General features: G+C 40.6%; 1 protein-coding gene across 1 annotated transcript; it reads left to right on the forward strand.

The window, feature by feature from the left end:
* Nucleotides 1-3,958: 3,958 nt before the first annotated feature.
* On the forward strand, nt 3,959-17,444 carry LRRC38 (leucine rich repeat containing 38). The gene is made up of 2 exons (XM_009989502.2): nt 3,959-4,586; nt 17,191-17,444. Exons 1-2 carry the CDS (start codon nt 3,959-3,961, stop codon nt 17,442-17,444), a joined length of 882 nt encoding a protein of 293 aa, XP_009987804.1.
* The last annotated feature ends 1,482 nt before the right edge of the window (nt 17,445-18,926 follow it).

Genomic DNA, 18,926 nt, shown 5'->3' on the forward strand with positions numbered 1-18,926 from the left:
CAGGATTGTAGATAAATGAGCTGATAGTTGAGATTGATCTGTGTGGGATCTCATCTGTGTGGAGAGAAGAGTATTTGGGGTTTGGTTTGGATCAATTTCTAAATGGGAAGCTTGTGCTTTTTCAAAACTATATGAACTAAACTTAGTACTGGAAGTATTTTTGAATAACAAGTGAGAAAGCTGTGAGGACTTTGCTCGGGAGTACTGAAGAAGTGTGGATTATCAACATATCTTTATTTCTGAGACTTACTGGGGCAACTTTGTATTTTACCATAGTGTTAGTTGAAGCCAAACCAAGTCCCAACATGCATTATTGCAGAGTACTTTTTTTTTGAGGAAATTTTAAAAATCCAGATCCAATAGGTGATTGGCAACCTATGATCTCGTGTCCCTGTCACTGCAGCAAATAGCCCAAAGGTATGAGGGGCTGTGCGGGTAGCATGAAATTCAAACAGGAGCAGCAGGCAGTAGGTTTGTACTGTGGCTCCTCTGACTTAATGCAGTCAGGGAGTTAGAAGCTTGCTTTGCTCCGTGCCTTTCCTTCTCTTCTCAGGTCTGTGCATTAGTGAGGCTTGTCCTGTGACACCTCTGCTGCCCCACTGCGTGCCTCGCTGAAAATAGCACATAAGAACACTACCGGGATTATATCTTTTATTTTCTTACATGGAGTGATTGGCGTTTCTTTAACGGGCTGCTGGAAGAGGAAGAAGTGAAGATCACAGTATAGGTAAACTATAGGAGGATGGTAAATCTTCCAGATAGCTTATCAGAAGAGAGCAGAGTGGTTGTGGAATGACCGCTGTTCTGTAGGGCACAAGAGGGTGCTGTGCACTTAGCAGATAGCAGGCTGAACCCCTCGTTTAGTAGTTAATATCTTATTAGATAGAAAGCTTTGGAGAATCTCTGTGCTATCCAAAATTGCCTGAAATGTCTGGCAAGTGAATGAAGCTTGAGAAAGATTCACTTTCTGTGCTGTGAGGGAAGCAGATGAGGTACAGAAATGAGCAGTTGCTAAGGAATGAAGGTGAACAGACAAAATGCAATGGGAAATGTTATACAGAGGAAGACAGGTCAGGAAGAAGCTCTCTGAAATCAAAGACAGCAAGAGAGAGGTGTCAGACCCTGGCAGGTGGCCTGTGATGGCAGGCCGTGCAGCTGGGCTTGCAGAGATCAGTGCTGTTACACCTTGGCAGTGAAACTCTGTTTGCCTGGATGCTGCAGGAGCCGGGCTGACATTTGACAAACCTATGGGATGCCTAACCCAAAATATCCAGAGCTTGGGAGTAATCCCTAGTCTCCTACCAACCCTTTCACAAACATCTCAGGAAAGCTCCACAGATTCTGTGGAGAAATTGCAAACTGCATATGTGTACAGAATAAGCTGTGAAGATAGTGTTGCTTCTTGTACAGGGAGTAATATGTAAAGGATACACGTGAGCAGCTCAGGAAAAGGAAGATCTCTTTCTTACAGAAAGGACTTGTAGTTTTAGCAAGGGCTGGTGAAATTTTTAGGGAAGCTGAGTCCTGTTCCTACCCTTGCCACTAACATGTTCTTGGATCTTTCACAAATTGTGCCTTATTGTCTGTAGCCTCCCATCTGTGAAATAAGCATCATGACGCTGAGACATCTCTGAAAAGAAAATGTCAGCATCTGATTCTGTGCATTTAATAGGAAAAGGGTGGGTCTGCATAGGAGGAGCCACAGGGACCCGTAAGTCTTGTGTGTTGATAACTTCACTAAATAAAAAACTAGATCTCTCTATATAAAGTTACCGTTACTACCAGATACCAAGTCAGTTCTGCTTTCCTGTGCTTTATCCCTGACCTAAAGCCTTCATTGAGTTAGGGGCAGAAAAACAGTAAATTACAGCAGGAGCAAGTGTTTGCAAGATATGGCCTTAAAAGTTTAAAAAGTGTCAATTCTACATGAGGAATACCAGTTGCAGTTACTTGTTGATGCTGACTCATTGAATCCTGACCACAAGAGTAATTCTGCATGTTTGGGTGTTTTATTATTATTATTCAGAGGTAGCCTGTCAAGTTTCCACTTTCTCTGTAATTTAAAGGTTAATATTTTAAATAATCATCTCAGGAATTTAATTGGGCTTTGCCCTGGTGATTTAGAGGCAGCTGTGCCCATTGCTTTCTGGGTGGTGTTTTAAAAGTAATTCAAGACATGAAAGACACCTAGAGCAGGGTGTGTGTTTATGGGGCAGATCTAGAGGCTGGGTCAAGGTGGTTTAGCTAAAAGACCTATGAATTAGAAACAAGGTGTGTTGTAAAACGAGAGAGAGGTGTTCAAAGGTATAACCCTTCCTGGTGTGTTCATTTCCTACCAGCACGTCACAGAATTGCTGAGGTTGGAAGGGACCTGGAAATCAGCTAGTCCAATCCCAATGGTTACCCTATGCTGTCTCCATTTGGGTTTTGAATATCTCTGCAGATGGAGACTCCACAACCTTTCTGGGCAACCTATTCCAATGTCTGACCACCCTCACAGCAAAAAAAGTGTTATCTTGTGTTCAGATGTCTTTTAATCTGTGTCTGTAGCCTCTTTTTCTGTCAGTGGGTGCTGTTGAGAACAGGCTGGCTCCTTCTTCGTCCCCCCCAGCAGTTCAGTTTTTCTCTGTACTTAATGAAGGAGAGGTTGATAATACTGCTTTCATTATTTGAGTTTAAGTGCAGGTATCTCGGGAGGATAGGCTATCTTAAAAGGCAATTTTTGTATCCTGTCCTGGATGAAAGATACTCTGAATTCAGTTACGAAATACGACCCTAAGTCGAGATTACTGGCCTTTCTCTGACCTAGGAATGAGCTTTCCAAAAGCATTTTGAGTTTGGGCTCTAATCTTCAGGACACATGCACCCAAATACAATCTGTCTCTTTAGGAAAAAATCTTCCCTGGTAGCGTGTAGGTGTGGCCCAAGCACTAGAGTCCCATTTCTGTCTGCTGGGAGGGAGGGATGGAGGTAAAAGTTAAGCTTGCAGCTGGCAGAGGACTTGCCTCTCTGGGTGTGGATTTGGGGATGTCAGAAAAACACAGACGCCGTGTTGCAAAATCATCTCTGCTGTCCTGTGGGAGACAGGCAGATTGGTGGTCAAATATTTTAACCCCTGAAAATGAAGCAAATCTATTCAGATTCAACTAGCTGAAGATTTCATCCACAATTTGCACTTTTACGTGGCTGTATTAAAAATAGCTGGTTTGGTCATTAAAATAGGAAGGAAAAATCCCCTCACTTTTGAGACCATATTCCTTGTTGTTGCAGTGGGTTATACTTCTTGGTTAAAAGATAATGAGTCATATTTAAATAATACTGCTTCTAAAAGCCGAAGTGGCATCCAGAAACAGCTCAAGTCAGTGTTCCTTGTCTTTGGGCTCCCCCCTTGCTGCTCTTCTGCTCCCTGTTTTACAAATGAAAGAGAAAACAGTCCTTAGCAGTCAACCACCATGCTTGCCTGACCCTCGCTCACATTTCTGGAGGGTGTTGGTCACCTTGATGTAGGCACATGGGAAGAAGCAAAATAATTGATTTCATCAGGGTTTATTAGCTGAAGGGCTTTTTAAGCATGAGCTGTTGCTGTCAGTCACAGGATCAGGTGTGATTTCCTGTTTGCTGGAATATACAGCAAATATGCGAACGGGCTCTTGGCTTTTTTTAGCTCACAAAAGCAGGGGAGTCCTTTGAAAGATCCTCCGTTCACCCAATCATTGCCTTCCCTTACGCTGTGCAGCATTGGAATATTCTGACAGTGTAAATCCTCACATTTGCCTCCCTCCCTCTTTCCTTCAGTCACTCTCCCTCCCCCTCTGGAGACTGCTGCTATCGGATCTGTGATGATATGTGATCTCCTGGATACAATCACACACACACAAGTACCAGGCACTGCTGCTCAGCTGAGCAAAATGTCTTTCTCTTAGAAGTGGTGCTCATCACAGCTTTCAAATCCTTGACGATGTTGCCATGCTTTTCTTTCTGCCTTCTGCCTTTTTCTGTCTTTGCCTGCCTGCTTTTCTTACCCGTGGGTCATTTTTGCCCTGCTGTCTGTAGCTGTATGGACTACCACACCATAGATTGCCGGGATCAAGGACTCCCAAGTGTTCCTAATCCATTTCCACTGGATGTACGGAAACTTCTTATAGCTGATAACAACATCCAGGCGATACCAGCTGATTTCTTTATATTTTATGGAGACCTAGTCTATTTGGACTTCAGGAATAACTCCCTCACCACTTTAGAAGAGGGCACTTTTAGCAGTTCTACCAAACTGGTGTATTTAGACTTAAGCTACAATAATTTAACACAGCTTGATGCTGGGACATTCAAATCAGCAGAAAAACTGATCAAATTGAGCCTTGGAAACAATAACCTGGTGGATGTGGATGAGGCTGCTTTTGAGAACCTGGAACAGCTCCAAGTGTTAGAATTGAATGACAATAACTTACAGAGCCTAAACGTGGCAGCCCTAGAAGCGCTTCCCTCCCTGCGGACTATACGCTTAGAGGGCAACCCTTGGGTCTGTGACTGTGACTTTGCCAATCTGTTCAGCTGGATACAGGACAATGCATCTAAGCTCCAGAAAGGTAAAGCTCGGTGGCTGGCAGTGCAGTATGATCGTTTCTCTGCATGTGGGTCTTGGAGGGAAGGAGGGTTCTTGGTCAGATTGTCTGCGTGTTGCCTGCAGTGACCCAAACTGCATTTTGGCCAAACTGTAATTGCATGCTTTCAACAAACGAGTCCATTAAAATGGTGTTGGCTGCTTTTTAGCAGCAGGTCGTCTTCCCAGTTAAGAAATGAAATTTAAAAATTAAACCCTAATAATTTTGATTTATAGCCTAAATTTACATAGGCAGTGAAAGAGCCTTTTCAAATTCATTCAGCCCAGAGCTGATTCTGTTCCAGACTTCATTTTCTCTCTGGTAAATATATTTTCCACAGTAAGCCCTTTGAGCAGCTGAATATTCTGTGCCAGCTCCTTAGGAAAACCGATTTTTCTCTCGTTTTACTGGTCAGCTATAAAGCTGCTGCAGAAGAGTTAAATCCCCGTTTTGTGCAATTGTGGTTGTCAGTCCTTTCCTGGAAGTATTTTGTTGTGATGCTCTGTGTTTGAAACTCTCTTCGGTAGCTCTTGTCATTAAAATAGCACTGCTTCCAATATTAGGAATAAATCGAAATGGCTCTGGAGCACCCCAAAATGCAGGACATCAAATTCTGGTATTTGAGCCAGTAATTTTCGGAAAAGCACAGGGAGAAAAGGGATATTAAGACTGCCATGTATAGGGAATCCAGACTATTGCTCCACGTTTCCAACCTGACCCCAAAGCCTCTCTTAATCCAGCTTTAGCAGGAGATCATCTCACAGTTCATGCCTCCCAACAAGCACTAGGGCATAAACTCATGTCACTGAGCTGCCCAGCTGCTCGCAGAGACAAACTGGAGCAGAAAAGCTGTGTAAGGGCTACAGAGGGTATGCAAGTATTGCCTGACATGAGATCGCTGGTGTCTGGGCTGGGTCTGAGGAGGGACATCTGTGCAGAAGATGGCGAGTGCTAAAAGGCTGGAGGAGAAGAGCTCAGGAGAACGGGTTAAGGTCAAGTAACTGTTTCTTTGAATTCAGTCAAAAGAGTGAAAAACAGTGAGCCTACGAAGTGCAGATGTCTTTACTCTCCTTTCCTGATCATCAGAGTCTATTGTCAGTTATTCAAGTTCTTCCTATGCTCATGACCTTCGGTAACACTTTTTTAATATACTCATCTAGGTTGCCCTAAATATTCTTAGCTGCAGAACGGCTGTTTTAAGGAAGAAGTCATTTGAGGAAAAAGCATTCCTGTTTCCCTCAGTGAAACTTTCATCTTGATTCTTTTTAAGCCAAACTTGGGCCTGTTCTCCCACCTTCCCTGATGCTTTAGCTGAAGTTTGCTCTATTTGAACCAAGTATTTGCCCGTCTCTCGTGCTAAATGGCATTTCACTTCCCTCATGCTTTCCATCTCTTTTAATGAACTTCTAGCTCCTTCCCCTTTATCCAGACTGAAAGTCTGTCCTAACCCATCTCTCTTTTCTCTTCCTCCTCATGTGTGTTACAGCATATCTGAACTTATGTCTGGAAGTCTCAAGTGACTGAGCTTTCTCGTAGTATTGCTGGTGTTCCCCAGTGTCTTTCAAGCTTAGAAATGTTTTCTCACAGCGTTTTCTCTCATCCACAGTCGTGTTTCAGCCAAATAGCTAAAAAATTACTAGCTCATCCAGATCTTCCAAACTTTCAGTTAGGTTTGATTGGGGAAGACAAGGAGGGAAGAAGCAAATATTCAAACAGTTGGTTTTATCAGAGCTGTCCCCCCGACATGGCCTAAGCAAATGATTTGCATTTGTTCCCTGGAGCAGGTCCCCTGGTATCTTTGCAGCCAGTCGTATCAGTGAGATCTCGCTCATGTATGCAGAAAAGCGAGCCAAGTCAGCGTTTTCATTGCTTCTTGTGAGCTGCTGCCACAAAAATACTGGCTATCTCTGTTAATAAACTAGCAAAACATCATTCACACAGGTGAGGGTGACACTAAACCCCAGAAAGGAGAGACTGTCTCAAGGACATTTTAAAACCATATGGCCACAATTGAGTGCCTTTCAAACCAACTTTTGGAAAGTCAGTGTAAAAGTAATTCTTAGAGTTATGATTTGGTTGCAATTTATATCCAGTTTTCAGTTTTTAATGATATTGCAACATTACACCCATTAGGAACAAATCACATTAGCATTACTTGCCCAAAGCCATGTTTGCCAGGCCTTTCCTGGAAGGGGTGGGAAGAGCAACTCACTGAAAGATTCAGACTCCCTGGCTTCCTCATGATACTGCTGTGAGGCTGGAGGCAGAAGTACGCTTGCAGCAAACACATCAAGAGAAGTTGGGCAGCAGGCATTATGTCTGGAAATACTGCAAAAGAAAAAGATAGTGGTATGTTTCTAGGGCCCAAGAAAAGAGCTTGGCTGTCTTGGCTGCATGCTTTTCCTTTCTGCAGCAGCTCCAGCATTTGCATTGCATGGCCTATACAAGTGGGAAGCAGCAGGAAGGAAAAAGGAACTGGCTAGTGGTTTTCTTCTCTTGGTTTTCTTTAAACTGTCACTAACAGTACAGAACAGGTTCATGACACGTTGAAGTTCACCCTTTCAAAGGCAGACTTTGTAACCTGGGTTTACCCAGGAGGGAAACAGCGTGGAAGACGGAATGCCAGTAAACTTGCATCGGTGATGCCCAGTGCTTTCACGAAAAGTACAAAGCACTGCAAAGAAACTAAAGGCTCTGTACGTGTGTCTTCTGCTGGCTTGGGATGCTTCAGAATGGGTTAGACAAGAAAGGATATGCTGAAGCAGAAAAAAAGCACATTCCAACCAATCTGTGGATGGACTGGGATCCAGGGCTGCAATTTGCAAGTGTCACTGCAGCATAGGAGTCACTCAAGATTCGGAACTGGTAGCAAGAAACAGGAGATAAATGACTGGGAGAAATACATTGACAGATAGATTTAGATTTGGGGCATTCGTTTTTGATTCCTCACTTTAAATGACACTTAAAATAAATTAATGTGTCCTGTCTGCATGTCTGAGAGAAATCACTCAAGCTGTTAACTATTTCCTAAGCCCAACCACTGTTCCACCTTTTAATTTTAGCACTGCAGTAAAATGGCATGTGAGTCAAAGCCACCCTTGTTTTTTGCAAAAGAAATACCAAGTTGTTTTAAAAATTGGAGTTTTGTCAATATGAACTGAAATCTCAATAATTGACCCTGAAGCTCTCTACCTCTGTAATTAAGGCCTCTGGAGAACCCGGTGATCTGAACAAAAGCTGTACTTCAGCTCATTAGTTTTGCAAAAGCCAGGTCCCTTTTCTTTCTGATGTGCAACCAGAAATAGCTTGTAGAGTTATAACTTATGCTGCCCTGTCTCACTAGCCGACTCTAAAGCCTCTTCCCAGCTGAGCTGCCTTTGCATGTCTAACTTGTCGCTTCACACAAACAGCTGGGTTTTGAATCACTTTACAGATCCCAGCATTTATTCATCTCACCTAAATTTCTAAATAAAGGCTTAATTGGCAGTAAGCGAATACTCCTGTGTGCCAGATTTAGGCAAACCTGTTAAAAAATTGCACTAAAAGTTTTGCAGTTAAACTCAGCACTTTACCTGCAATCAAACTCAGCATTTTAAAGCAGCATACATCTTTTTATACTCATAAAGAGATTAAAACCAGCATTTTCATCACACTCCAAGACCAGACCACATTTTATTCCCTCTGATTTGGTTATTAATTGATTAATAACAAATTAGTGTGTGCAGTGCAAAGCAGACAAAGGAATTGTGAAGATCAGTGGAATGGTGGTGAGTGGAGAAGGTGTAATAGTTCTTCCTAGAGAAGACAGTGTTCACTATGGGTCAGAAGGGTTAAGTTAAAAAACTTACTGAGATTTTCTGTAGAAAGATGTTTGAATTTGTAGGCGGTGGCCAATGATTCGTATTAAAGGCTTCTCGTTAGGAGGAGCAGGGAGATGAAGAATATTGGATAGTATTTTGGAAATAGGGAAGTTGTTTTAAGATCTCTGTCCCTTCAAAGATAAGTGTAAAAACTTTCATGGAAGGTTTTCCTCCATGGGGGGCATGCAGACTCTCAGAACAAAAAATACCTTGAAAGAACAAAGGTCGAAGTTGGTCTTAAACGTCTTATTCAAAGGATTCGAGGAGATCATGTGTCTGAGACGTATGCTATTATGGTCTATCCTCTGCTTGCCTGTATTTGATCTATCTCGAATTTTACAAAAAGCGATTGACAAGGCTGAAGTTCTCTAAAGTGAGGATTGAAGAAAGCAGAGGAAGAAGAGTTTGTTTGGACTCTGACAGAAGAACTTGAGAAAAATATTATTTATTAAAAGACAAGAGAGGTACTGAATAACAGGAAGGATGGTTATAGGTTGAATTAAATAATTTTGGGGGATAATGTTTCAAAATTTTGAATCCAGTGAAGTCTAAGGAAATTTGGCATTCATTTTTTTGAGATCAAGAGTCATCTTTGAGATTTCTTGCATTTTCTGCTTCAATGGGAGCTGGAAATCCTACAGAAATACACTCAGCAATTTCTCATATTTGGAGTGACTTTCTTCTGCTCTCAGAGCTTGTTCTGTATCACATTTTGTCTTGGCTAAAAATGCACTTTTCTTTTCTTACCTCATCTCCTAACCTACTTTTTTTAGTAATGCTGTTTGAAACTCAGGGCTCATGCAGCAAAAGGTTGTGGCTGGTGCACATGACCTACAGAACACTTTCATTTCAGTGTTTAAATACAAATTGCTTCGATGGAATAAATTGTTGGTGAAAGGCGCTGTTTAAAATCAGCACGTGCCACTGCAGGAGACATTTCTTGAACCCCTCTGAGGACCCCATCTCGATGCAGGGATTGATTCAGATAAACCGTGTGTAACAGGAATACAAGTAGTCTGCAGTGGATGCATGAAGTGCTTCGTAGAGCTCTGTTGCTGATTTTTACTTTCTGTGAACATGCTTTGGACAGCTGTGCCTGTGACCTTGTTTGCTAATGACTAATGCATTTTTAACATTACTTTTAATTAGAGTTTAAGTATTCCTTGGAGTGTGGCTGTAGTGTCTCCTTTCTGTCATCTTGCCCTCATTTTGCTTTTTACTTTTTTTCTTCTCAGTATCTTTGGAAAAACCTTTTCAGACAGTTGTGCAGAGTTTCTGGGATTGCAAGAAAGAGTCAGTGTCTATGCTTTTTGTGCTAGATGCAGTAGTGTTTTCTCAACTATTTTAAGTTCCTCACTATCCATTGCAAGAATGACAAATTTGCTGCCCTCATTTAAAACTGTATTAGAAAGACTTTTAGCAATTTAATAAGGTTGAGTCTGAGCATTTTTACAGGTAGCCTGTGTACACAGATATTTCCAGAAAGACTTGAAAAATTCATTCAGAATTGGCCAGCAACAGAATTTGAAGTAGATTGGTGCTGCCTGTGTGATAGATGAAAGAAACATGTTCTGAATGTTTGGAATTAAAGTAGCACAAGTTTAAGTGAGGATCAGTGCCCAGTGTTAGACTTCCCTGTTCCAGACAGGATTAGCTGGCACAGTTAGTGCACCATCCTCCTGAAGGCGAACGGTTACGTTCACACCACTAGAAGCAGAACTGGTGAAAGAAGCCTGAAGACAGAACTGGGTCCACTTGCGGAACTGTATCCTAAACTAAGGTAATTGTCGAACTTCTCTGGAAGAACGTTCATTAGTGGCAGGAAATCCTATGTGACAGCACAAAGGCTGTAGCTGGGACTGTTTTCATCTTCGTTTGGTCAAATGTCGCTCCACTTTGGAAAGTTGTGTGTGCAAGACTACAAATTTTGAAGAAACCCAAAGGGGTTTTTAATGCCCCTACTGATACAGATGCTGTTTAACTACTTTGAAGACTTCTGTAGCTGGTACCTCCTCAGTAGGGATGGATAGGTAAATTTTGGTCAAGTGGCATTTTTCCAGGTAAAAATTGTCTATACAAAGAATAGGAGAGGATGGCAGTGAGGAGGCAAGAAAAAAGCAAGAGAGGGTGACAGTGAGACTGTAAGCAGCCTTCTGGAACAGGAAACTTGGACTGAATTCATTACTAGAAGGAGGCAGTTAAGAGATTCAGAAGTGAATCAGTGTAGTGAGGACAACGGAATGATCATTTCTTGCTTCTCGGACTCTTTCTATAATCTCACTCCAATCTAAGATCTATCACTAAACTTATTCTGTAAATAAAATAATGTCTTGCCTCAGTAGTTCATGCCCTTCTATTAACTCTGAGCTCACTGAAAATGTGAAATGTTGTCTTTAAAACAAAGCATTGTAATCACATGAGAGTACAGGTTTCATTTGACCTTCTAACCCAACTAAAAGCCAGTGAAAAAAATGAGTATTTTTAAATTCTTTTTATCAGTTCCTATTTATTAACGTGCTCTGTAGAGAAGGCTGCCTTGACTTCCTGTACTAATAGGGAACCAACGCAAGCTTCAGCTGAGGACAGTCTGTTCTGCCCATTGCAGCCGTTCAGCTCTTCCCCAAGTATCATGCACATGCCAGCACATCACTAGTACAGAACATAATATCTGGGTTTGGGGAGAGGAATTAAAAGCCCTAAGACATTTCACACATTCAGCAACTTTTATTCTGTTCAAGCACAAACTCCTAACAGAAATTAGATTCCCTAACAAGTGCATCAAATCTGTTTCTATATATATATACACATGTATAAATACATAATTTGATATCCCAGTCATTTTCAGTAAAACGATCTGAGTGCCAATGGCTTTTCACTGTTTCTTCCATCTTAAGGTTTTTTGGAGTACTTCCATCTTTCACGGATTTGAGGATGTGAGGACGGCATTTGCAGATGTGAATACCTAAGGTTAAGTTTTATATTTAGCATTGAGACAAACAGTTAAGCACCCTCTAATGTTGGTCTGTGAGGCTCCAGGGCACTTGGCCATAAAAGGTTTTATTTAGGGACCTAAATCCAGGCTTCAGGTTTTTTAAGCTTTACTGTTCTGATAACTTGAGGCTATTTCCAGTGAAATTGCAAATGTTTGTAGAGGCAATGGCTCTCTCACTGCTTATTAATACATTTAATACATTAGTGACAGTGTTTAAGTAGACTAAAGAGAACTATAGCTGGAGGCAGAATACTGTACAAGAAATAAAATGCCACATTTAAACATTTCAAATCTGTGTAAACTACATTCGGCAACATGTGAGAACAGCTACATTCCACCCAAAAGGGCAAATACTAATTTTACTTTTCAAACAGAAAATTGAAATAGTGTACTATAGTACTCTTACATTTATTGTATAGATAGGAATGAATACATGTGCATAAGCTCACTTAAATGTTTATGGCTTTAGATATTTTTCTGGATGTATTTCTTATACATACCAGTGTATGTATGAATGGGCATTTTCATTATCTCATACTGTTGTACAGTGCTGAATATTAGGAAACTATTTCTCTTGATACCTGTTATTTGTGAACTCTACAAGGACCCAACAGAACTGAGGCCTCTTGTTTCTTTTTTTTTTTTTAAACTCAGCATCCAAAATTATAGCTGGGAAATCTTGCTCCTGAGTGTTAACAGACAGTCTATAATATCAAGTAGTAATGAATTTCAGAAGTTCTCCAATAAAACGTGTAGTTAGCGTAGGTATTAGAAATAAGCAGAGACAGAAATACACCAGGAGTCCTTCAAAACAGAGTCAAGTCGACCTGGAGTAAGTGATACCTCTTGCTGCTTGTCTTTAGCTTTGTCTTTACAGCATTGTCAGTCTGTGTTCATTATTTTACAAGGAAATTACTAATTATTTTTATAAAGACTGATTCCGGGCTGCATCCATTTTGCAAGAGTTTCATTTTACAGGGGAAGTGTTTCAGCCTCTGACTCTGCAAGGCAAGTCGGCCTGTGCCTAGTCCTTTACAGAAACAAATGCAAAGTGTTTATTAGGATCTAGCTGGAGCTTAATTGCCTACAATTTATTGTCAAGGTTGAGGTGCCAGACTTCAGTGGAGTTATAATCCTCTAATGGTAAGGCATCTCAAAGTCATAGGCCTAACAGTCCTAAAACCTGTTAGGGAACTCCATTTAAATAAACTTTACCTGGAACCTACCTGCATCGCTTCTTTATGAAGATGTGTATCTTTTCTTTTTAAAAACATTGCCTCTTCTTTTAACACTACGATTCTAGAATTCCAGCATTTTCACACTTCCCTTGTTGTTCAGACGATCTATTCCTCAGGGCAGAGACCCATATTTTCATCTTACTTTATTTTTTCAGTGCTAAGAGACAGCCTATATAGAGTCTAGCACCTGTCCTGTGTCTGGGACTTCAAAGCATTCCCTTCTTAAAAGCAAACAATACATCACAGCTTGTTGGTGTAGTACATCTGCTTCTTCAGATGACATAGCAGAAAGATACAGAGCATGTGACATTGTCCTTGGGACAGCTGGAGTTGTTACAGATAAGGTGATGGCACTGACCAAAATAACATAAGCTATATATTTATAAAACCCTCACGCTTGTTATTTCATTTACACATTTGTTTGGTATGAAGAAGCAACTCTTTGAACATGTTGTGGGAGCCATGAGAGATATATATAACTATCATCAAAGGTTTTCTTGCTGCAGCCAAGTGCTAAATATCAAACTTCTTTGAGATACCCTTTACAAGAAGGCTGACTGATTTATTTTTTTTTAAATAATAAATTGAACAAGTTCTACAGAATTAAAAGAAAAAAAACCCAACAAACTATACAAAATAACACTATTCAAGCAGTTAGTGTGTGGAAGTAGAGCAGTAAGGTTAAATGGCACTCTGCTGTCCTCTGGAAGTCTTGTGTGTGAGGACAGGTAATTCGATTGAGCCAGTCTATATGTGACAATCACGTAGAGGAAAAAAAACCCCATACTTTATAATTAACACTGATCACCTCATATAAGCCATTCTTTTGTTCATTGTTCATGCACAGGGAGTATGATGACCTGGGATACTTTCTGCCAAAGCAAAGAACAAAATTGGGTCTGTTGCTGGGCATGAATGTAATAGGACAGATGGAGTACAGAACATCAGCTCTCCACACACTGGATTCTCGTGTCATAAGGACAACCTGCATTTAGAAAATGTAAAAGTAACGTGTTGCTGTGGAGGAAAGCAGATGTAATGGTATTGCTCATATGTCATCTTAAGCAGATGTGCGTGTGACCTTTGGGTCATTATGTGTTCAGGTAAGCAGTTAGAAGCTCAGGTGCAATAACCACTGCGTTGGCTTTGGGAGGAGAAATTCCTTGTGCCACCAGCAATATAGCTGCTAGTCATAGTACTGTTACAAATGAACAGTATGTTCCAAATTCTCTTTCTTTGGAGTCAAAGGAAGAGCTTCCGTTAACTGTATTGGGTTTTGCGGTAGTGTCATGATGCAGCGAAGAAGAACATTCACCAAACACTATGGACTGATAAATGTTCCTTTCTCCCTCCATCACTGGCATGTGCTTCCACCGAGCTCTGCAGCCCTTCTAGGCTCCTTCCAGCAGAGTTTTAGCAGACTGCCTGTGTGTGGATGGGAGAGGTCGGTTCATTCCTGTCTTGTTGAAAAGATGCTGCATGTACAGGGTGGCTGAAACTGTAGCTGGGAGCTAGCAGGGCCTCTGTACTGGCCCCTGGTTTATGATGCTGGATCTTGCCACTTGGCATCTGTTATTCTCAATGATTAAGAATTCTGTAGAAACTTGGGGGTAAGCTAGCACGTTGGAGTTTCACAGAATAAAACAAGTAGAAAATTCCCATCTAATCTATTTGGTTTGAGAACATGACCTAGATTCCAGTACCCATGGTTACATGGAGAGGAGCTTTTTTATTTCTTGTTATTGTATAATCATACTCAAAATCATCACAGTATGTTGATTCTCATAACAAGAAACACTAAGTGACTTGGTATGTTGCAGGTTCTTTTCTGTTTGTATTCCATGTTGTGATGTTAGGTGAAAGCACCTTGGAAATAGGAATAGAGCTCACAGCCTGTAGGCTTGGGTTTGATCCATCCCAAAACTGCTGTTGTAATAGTAATGAATACGTGGGCTCTTCTCCATCTCTGGGATCCTGGGCAAATGCTACCATACGAAGTTATTTCTAGAGATGAGCTGCAGTACGTAGAACTGCTTAGAACAATAGTTTTCTTTTAGAGTCTTTTTTTTCTTTTTTTTTCTTTTCTTAAATATATTATTTTTCTACTTCTTTCCTTATGGAAGCTTAGATCTGATACTCCAGCTCATCAGTGCCACTCCAGCACAGAGGTAATTTTAAAAGGACACTACAGAATTTCTTTTGCAGTTAATCGGAAATAGAAAAAGTAGGGTTGTTTATGGTCACCCGTGCCCTCTTTCTTCAGACATGCTGTGAGCATGGCTCAGCTGTTATGAAAACAGCAGTTCTCATGAGGTCTCCAAAGCTGTTACAGTGGTTTGTTTTACAGAAACACAGTTGTATAGAAACTTGGGTTTTTTTGTGCTTGCTACAAGTGAGATGGAATTCGTTTAGGTGCCATATTCACTTGGACCAGGCTTTTCTGCCAAAATACTGCAGTGAGCTTCCTCTTAAAATGAATTTGTGATATGCAACGTTCATTTTCTGGCTGTTTCTACGCAACAGCAGTAACTGCTTTGATTACTGTCAATATCACGTTGATTTATTGAAAACTGTTTGCTTTTTAAAATCTGATTAAAAAGACACAGGTCTTGGCATTCCAGCCTGTGACTTTTTGCCCCTCCCTTATTTCTCATGGTTTTGAGTAGGGAAGGATATCCATTTGTCTCCCCTTTGGCTTGTTTGCTGTCGTTAACCCCAGAGTTGTTATTGCCAAGTCTTGATGAAAAGAAAACATGGACTCGGTGAACAACTCTCACTTCTTTGAGTAGAAAGGTTTGTACAAAGAGCTCTGTCACAGACCATAGAGGGCAATAGTATGTACTTCCTTGAGCTGTTCCTGCAGTCACGGACATGCTCAAGTGCTCGTATACAAGACATGATGTATAGGAATACTGCAGGTTCCAAAATCTCAGAGGGTGTTGGAAACCATGTGGCTCCTTTACCCTCCAGGCCAGTTCGTAGACAGGAGGTTTCAAAGACTCACAAAGCAAGTTGCCTCACCATCTGGTGTACATTGCCAGTGCATTGCAGACTCAGAGGAAAAAGTCTAGTATGCATTCAGGTGGCAGTTTGCCTAGAGGAAAGCGTTCAGCCTTGGGCGTGCTGACTGTTGTCCTGTTCTGCTGGCAGCTTTTATTAGGTTATCAGTGAGAGGAGTATGAGAAATAGGGAAGGCAACAGAACTTTAGGCAAACATGACAGATATAGGATGGCTTTTAGGGATCAAAATTTAGTGCAATCATCGTTACAAGGTCAAGTAAGTCAGGGTGATAATTTGATCTATAGTAGACTTAGCTAGAACTCCTTCTCAAATCAATGTGACAGCTGGGCTGGACCCAGATAACCACTCAGGTTTGCACCACTAACCCGAAGAGCCTGGATTTAATAGTAGAATATCATATGCCATAGCTATTCAGCCACAAGAAAAATGGGATCCACAAAAGCAGAGGAAATCTTAACGTCACGCATTCCTTATTTAAAGTGACTTGATGGTTATACAGCAGGGCTGTGTGATGGAGATGCCCTCTGCACTCTGTGCACACAGCCATGCAGAGTCAATGATGTGATGATTAGCAGACAAAGAGTAAAAGTGTGTCAAGTAAACCATGAGCAGTTCTTGTGTCTCTAATACACAATCCTTGTATTTCCCCTTCACATTCATATCCGTAATAGGAAGATAAAAGCTGTCTTGCCAACAGCCGTACAGACTGAATTCACTTCATTGTTTGTTCCATTCTAGCCCTGTTAATATACCTCCTGATTTTCCTCTGTTGTGAATGAAGAGGGAGTTGGGCATATGCAGTGAATTCTATGCTTTTACTGTCCAGTATCAAACTATATTCTCACTAGTTTTTAAATCTGGGTTTTTTTTGCTTTCACTATGAAGAGCCCAGCTCTAGACGTTCTTCAATAATGCGTGGAGGAATAATATCTGCTAGTCTGCATGTCCTTGTGACAGTCAGAGAAAAGGTGAAAGCAGGTTGTAGACAAACGAGCATCCATTGAACCTAAGCTGTTGTTTTGACCAGAAGAAAAAGACAACTGTAGTTTTGGAACTATATGGAGAAAAAGTAGAGTGGAAGGAACTTCAGTATCTCTGTTACCCTGTTTTGGAGTCAGGATTTCTGTTCAGATGGAGTAGCAGGGAAGTGATTCCAGGTCTCTAGATTTAGATAAATTCAAGGTTCAACATTTACTTTTTTAGATCCTCAGAATCATGGTCCTGGGTCACACCAGACCTCCTGGAAGACTGAAAGTGAAATAAATTAATTTCCGGGAGCCACTCAAGGGGGTTATGTAATGGCTTTTGGATAGAAACAGATTTTGTTGCATTTTTTCCTTAATTTTGCATGAATTCATAAACCTAGAATTAACCCTAAAACTTTTCTTCAGCCATTCAATCTCTGATAGAGGCAAGAGAAGGATTCAGCATCAAATCAATATTCCACTGATTTGTTTCCCTTTCCTCTTCTTTGCAGGTCTCCATGAAATCCAGTGTTCCCTGCCTGTAGAAAACAGAAGAATCTTTCTGAATGAATTATCTGAGGTCAGCTTTAGTGAATGCAAATTTAGTTTGTCATTGACGGACCTTTTTATCATCATCTTCTCTGGAGTCGCTGTCTCCATTGCTGCTATTCTATCAAGCTTCTTCTTAGCAACTCTGGTACACTGCTTCCAAAGATGTGCTCCCAGTAAAGATGACGATGATGATGAAGACGACAGTGAGGACTGAACTTGGCCTATATGCTTAAGTTTCCTTGGTTTATAAGTTACTAGATCATCAGCCAAAGTCTAGGAAGAAAACAAGTAGAGTAAAAGCTTTAAACATGAATTAAGTGAAATCACAATGTGTAAGGATCTGTTCTGATCTGATGATGGTCACAGGTAGGAACTGCAGTTTGCATCTGAGACTGTTAGCTTTGCTCACATATGTAACCTGATGCAATGAGACTGGGTTAATGTCTATGATCCTTCATCAAACACTGCATTTACATTTGCAGATTGGAGGAGAAAGGGGGAAAGGCAAAAAAAAATGTTCCGATGTTTTAAAAGATTAACTCACAGCTTCCAGATTGTCCTTCTTGATGAGATGCAGGTTCCTTTTAGTGCTTAATAGCTTGTTCTAAATGCACTTTGAAAAGAACTGGAGGCATTTCAGCTGGAAAATAAGGAAGCAGTTTAAAATAGTGTCCTTCCTAGGTCTAAGTAGTGAGAGTTTCTATTAAGCTTATACAACTTTATAAGTAACAAAATGCAATTAAAATAATTCTTAGACTTGTAGAAAGCATTATAGGAAGGTTGGCATTTTCTCTCTACAAGCGTTCTCTATAATAAAAATTCATCCTCCATTTAATGACAGCAGTTGCAGGCATCATTCAGCCAAAAATATTTTTTTCTAGAAGGGAATACGATTCTAGGTCTGAGTCATCTGCTGCAGCTGCCTGGCACCTCTTTGGTTATGGCACAAATACTAAATATAACATTCTTTTGCATTTTTAGATGCAATGAAGTAAAGGATTTCCCTTCCCTGTAATGCTGGGCACAAATAACTGTTGCAGTATCCAGTCCATTTAGTTATTTTAAAACACTAAGGGCTATATTCTGCTCCCAGTTGTACTAGAGTAACACAACTGAAGTGAACACCAGGATCCAAATTGGCAACTGTGTAAACAAGAGTGGAATCTGGCCCGAGATGTTTCTGACTGTATTATAGATTTGTCAAAACTTGAGCTCTTCTATATAACATTAGATATTTTTGTTAAAATTAAAAAAGACATTTGTTACAAGAGATTTTTGGAATAGTGCCGGACAGCTTTTTAGGATAAGTATATTTTTAAAACATTTGTAATGGAGATATTTTTTTAAAGCTCTGTGTATTTAAAGTATCATCTAGAGTAGCTGTGAGGGCTTAAAGTAATGAATAGCATAGTGATAAACAATTTAAGGACTGTATGCTATTATAAAAGAATTAGATCTGATAAAAAGTAGCATCTATTTAACTACTGTAAATTCTATTATTTCGTTAAAAACACTCTGGTTAAAATATTGCCTGGCTCAGTTAATATGAATGGGTTTTTATGGACAGTTAGTTCTAAATCTCTTCTATCTGTTGTACTGATTGTTCAGGCCGATGGGTGAATTCCACTGTGTGTGTTCAGGGGTAATGTGCTCCATAGGTACAAGATTAGGACTCAGCATTCCGGGGTGTTGTCCC

This window comes from Tauraco erythrolophus, chromosome 23 (genome assembly GCF_009769465.1).
Source record: "Tauraco erythrolophus isolate bTauEry1 chromosome 23, bTauEry1.pri, whole genome shotgun sequence".
Lineage (NCBI taxonomy): Eukaryota > Metazoa > Chordata > Aves > Musophagiformes > Musophagidae > Tauraco > Tauraco erythrolophus.

Excerpts from the sequence above, each read along its gene's own strand:
- LRRC38 (XM_009989502.2), top strand. The coding sequence starts at position 3,959 with ATGTTGCCATGCTTTTCTTTCTGCCTTCTGCCTTTTTCTGTCTTTGCC. Across the intron at positions 4,587-17,190 it reads TGCATCTAAGCTCCAGAAAG|GTCTCCATGAAATCCAGTGT; the intron begins GTAAAGCTCGGT and ends TCTTCTTTGCAG.